Source organism: Galeopterus variegatus, unplaced genomic scaffold, assembly GCF_000696425.1.
Source record: "Galeopterus variegatus unplaced genomic scaffold, G_variegatus-3.0.2 Scaffold8910, whole genome shotgun sequence".
NCBI lineage: Eukaryota > Metazoa > Chordata > Mammalia > Dermoptera > Cynocephalidae > Galeopterus > Galeopterus variegatus.
In genome coordinates, this window is record NW_007735021.1 from 67,932 (window position 1) to 69,264 (window position 1,333).

The window sequence follows — 1,333 nt, forward strand, 5'->3', positions numbered from 1 at the left end:
AGTGGGAGAGAAAAGCGATGTTTTGGGAAAGATGGAGAGTCAACAGAAGAATGTAGTATTTAAGAAGAAAAAATAAGGAAATGGAAATTACAGTTGGCTGAGGATGAATTTTTCCCAGATTGTTTTGGGCTTTGAAGATACGACCTGGTTATTTATTCTGAAGGAGTTTTTAAACTCTCTTCTTGCTTTATGTTTTAAATTGCTCTGAAGTTATTTGTCTGGTTTCTTCATTGCTCGAAGCTTTCTGGGGATTCTGGCTTTCTGACCCTCTGGTGACTGCATTTTTTCTTGCTGATCTGACAGAGAAAGGAGCCGGGTGGTCCCTGAGGCTCTGGTCTGTTGCTGGGATCTCCATCATGCTGCTCAGCACCTGTTTCATCGTGAGCTGCGTGGGTAGGTTCTTCACTGAGGTACCGTTTCTCCTGACCCCTTTCCCTCTCGCGTTCTGTGAGGATACCCCGGGCTGTGGGCTCGTACTTGGAATGCTGTGCTGTTTTGATTTCTCTTCCTCCTTTTCCTGCTCTTCCTCTACCTTTTCATACTTGACTTTTCTATATTTACTGTACTTGGTTTATGAGCATTTTCTGAATCATGACCTCACATAAGCCTGTGTGTTCATTTGTTTCTTTTTTTTTTTGGTGGCTGGCCAGGATGGGGATCTGAACCCGTGACCTTGGTCATCAGCACCATGTTCTAACCAACTAAGCTAACTGGTCAGCGCCTGTCTCTGTGTTAGTTGCAGCCTTCATCCAAGACACCATCTTCCAGTAGGGGTTCACTAGTGATCACGAGTTCTCTAGTCACAAAATCCCTCTACTAGGAGTGAAGCTATAATTACTTTTATAACTGTAATACATTAGATTACAGCCTTTAATTCATGTGGGAGTCTTTTCCAATATGAGAGGAAAAAGTATTTCAATGAAATAATGGAGATGTAAGGGAATAAAAGGTTTCTTTGTCCCATTTGCCTCCAACTACATATTTCAAGTTCATTGTGTGATAAGTCTCAAGGACCTTTTTGTTCCCTAATCTACACTTTGGTTCTCTATTCACTGATAAGGTGACTCAAAATCATCATTGAATAGTCCAGGAGTGAGTGAAGGTGATTTTCTATGTCAAAGGGGTCATGTCTGCAGTTTTCCTGAGATGTGAATAAACATTACAGTCATTAGTAAAACACGAATAATTATCACCAAAGTTAGAACCTGTTCTACCTTTCATGGTCAAATGCAGGAGAAAAGGGGTTTAAGAATAGTTATTTCATCAGTCAAAAAGAAACACAAATTCAGTACTCCAAAACATGGGCTAAGAGAAAAGTAAAAAGGCATGTCAG

General features: G+C 40.6%; 1 protein-coding gene across 1 annotated transcript in view; it reads left to right on the forward strand.

Annotated features, from left to right (window-relative positions):
* The window catches only part of LOC103608839 (C-type lectin domain family 6 member A-like), a gene marked incomplete at its 3' end in the record, with an annotated part of 9,974 nt that overhangs the window by 4,421 nt on the left and 4,220 nt on the right, over window positions 1-1,333 (forward strand). Inside the window, exon 2 of the mRNA XM_008593230.1 lies at window positions 304-393. Coding sequence (XP_008591452.1) covers window positions 304-393 — 90 coding nt within the window. The remainder of the gene's footprint in view (window positions 1-303; window positions 394-1,333) is intronic.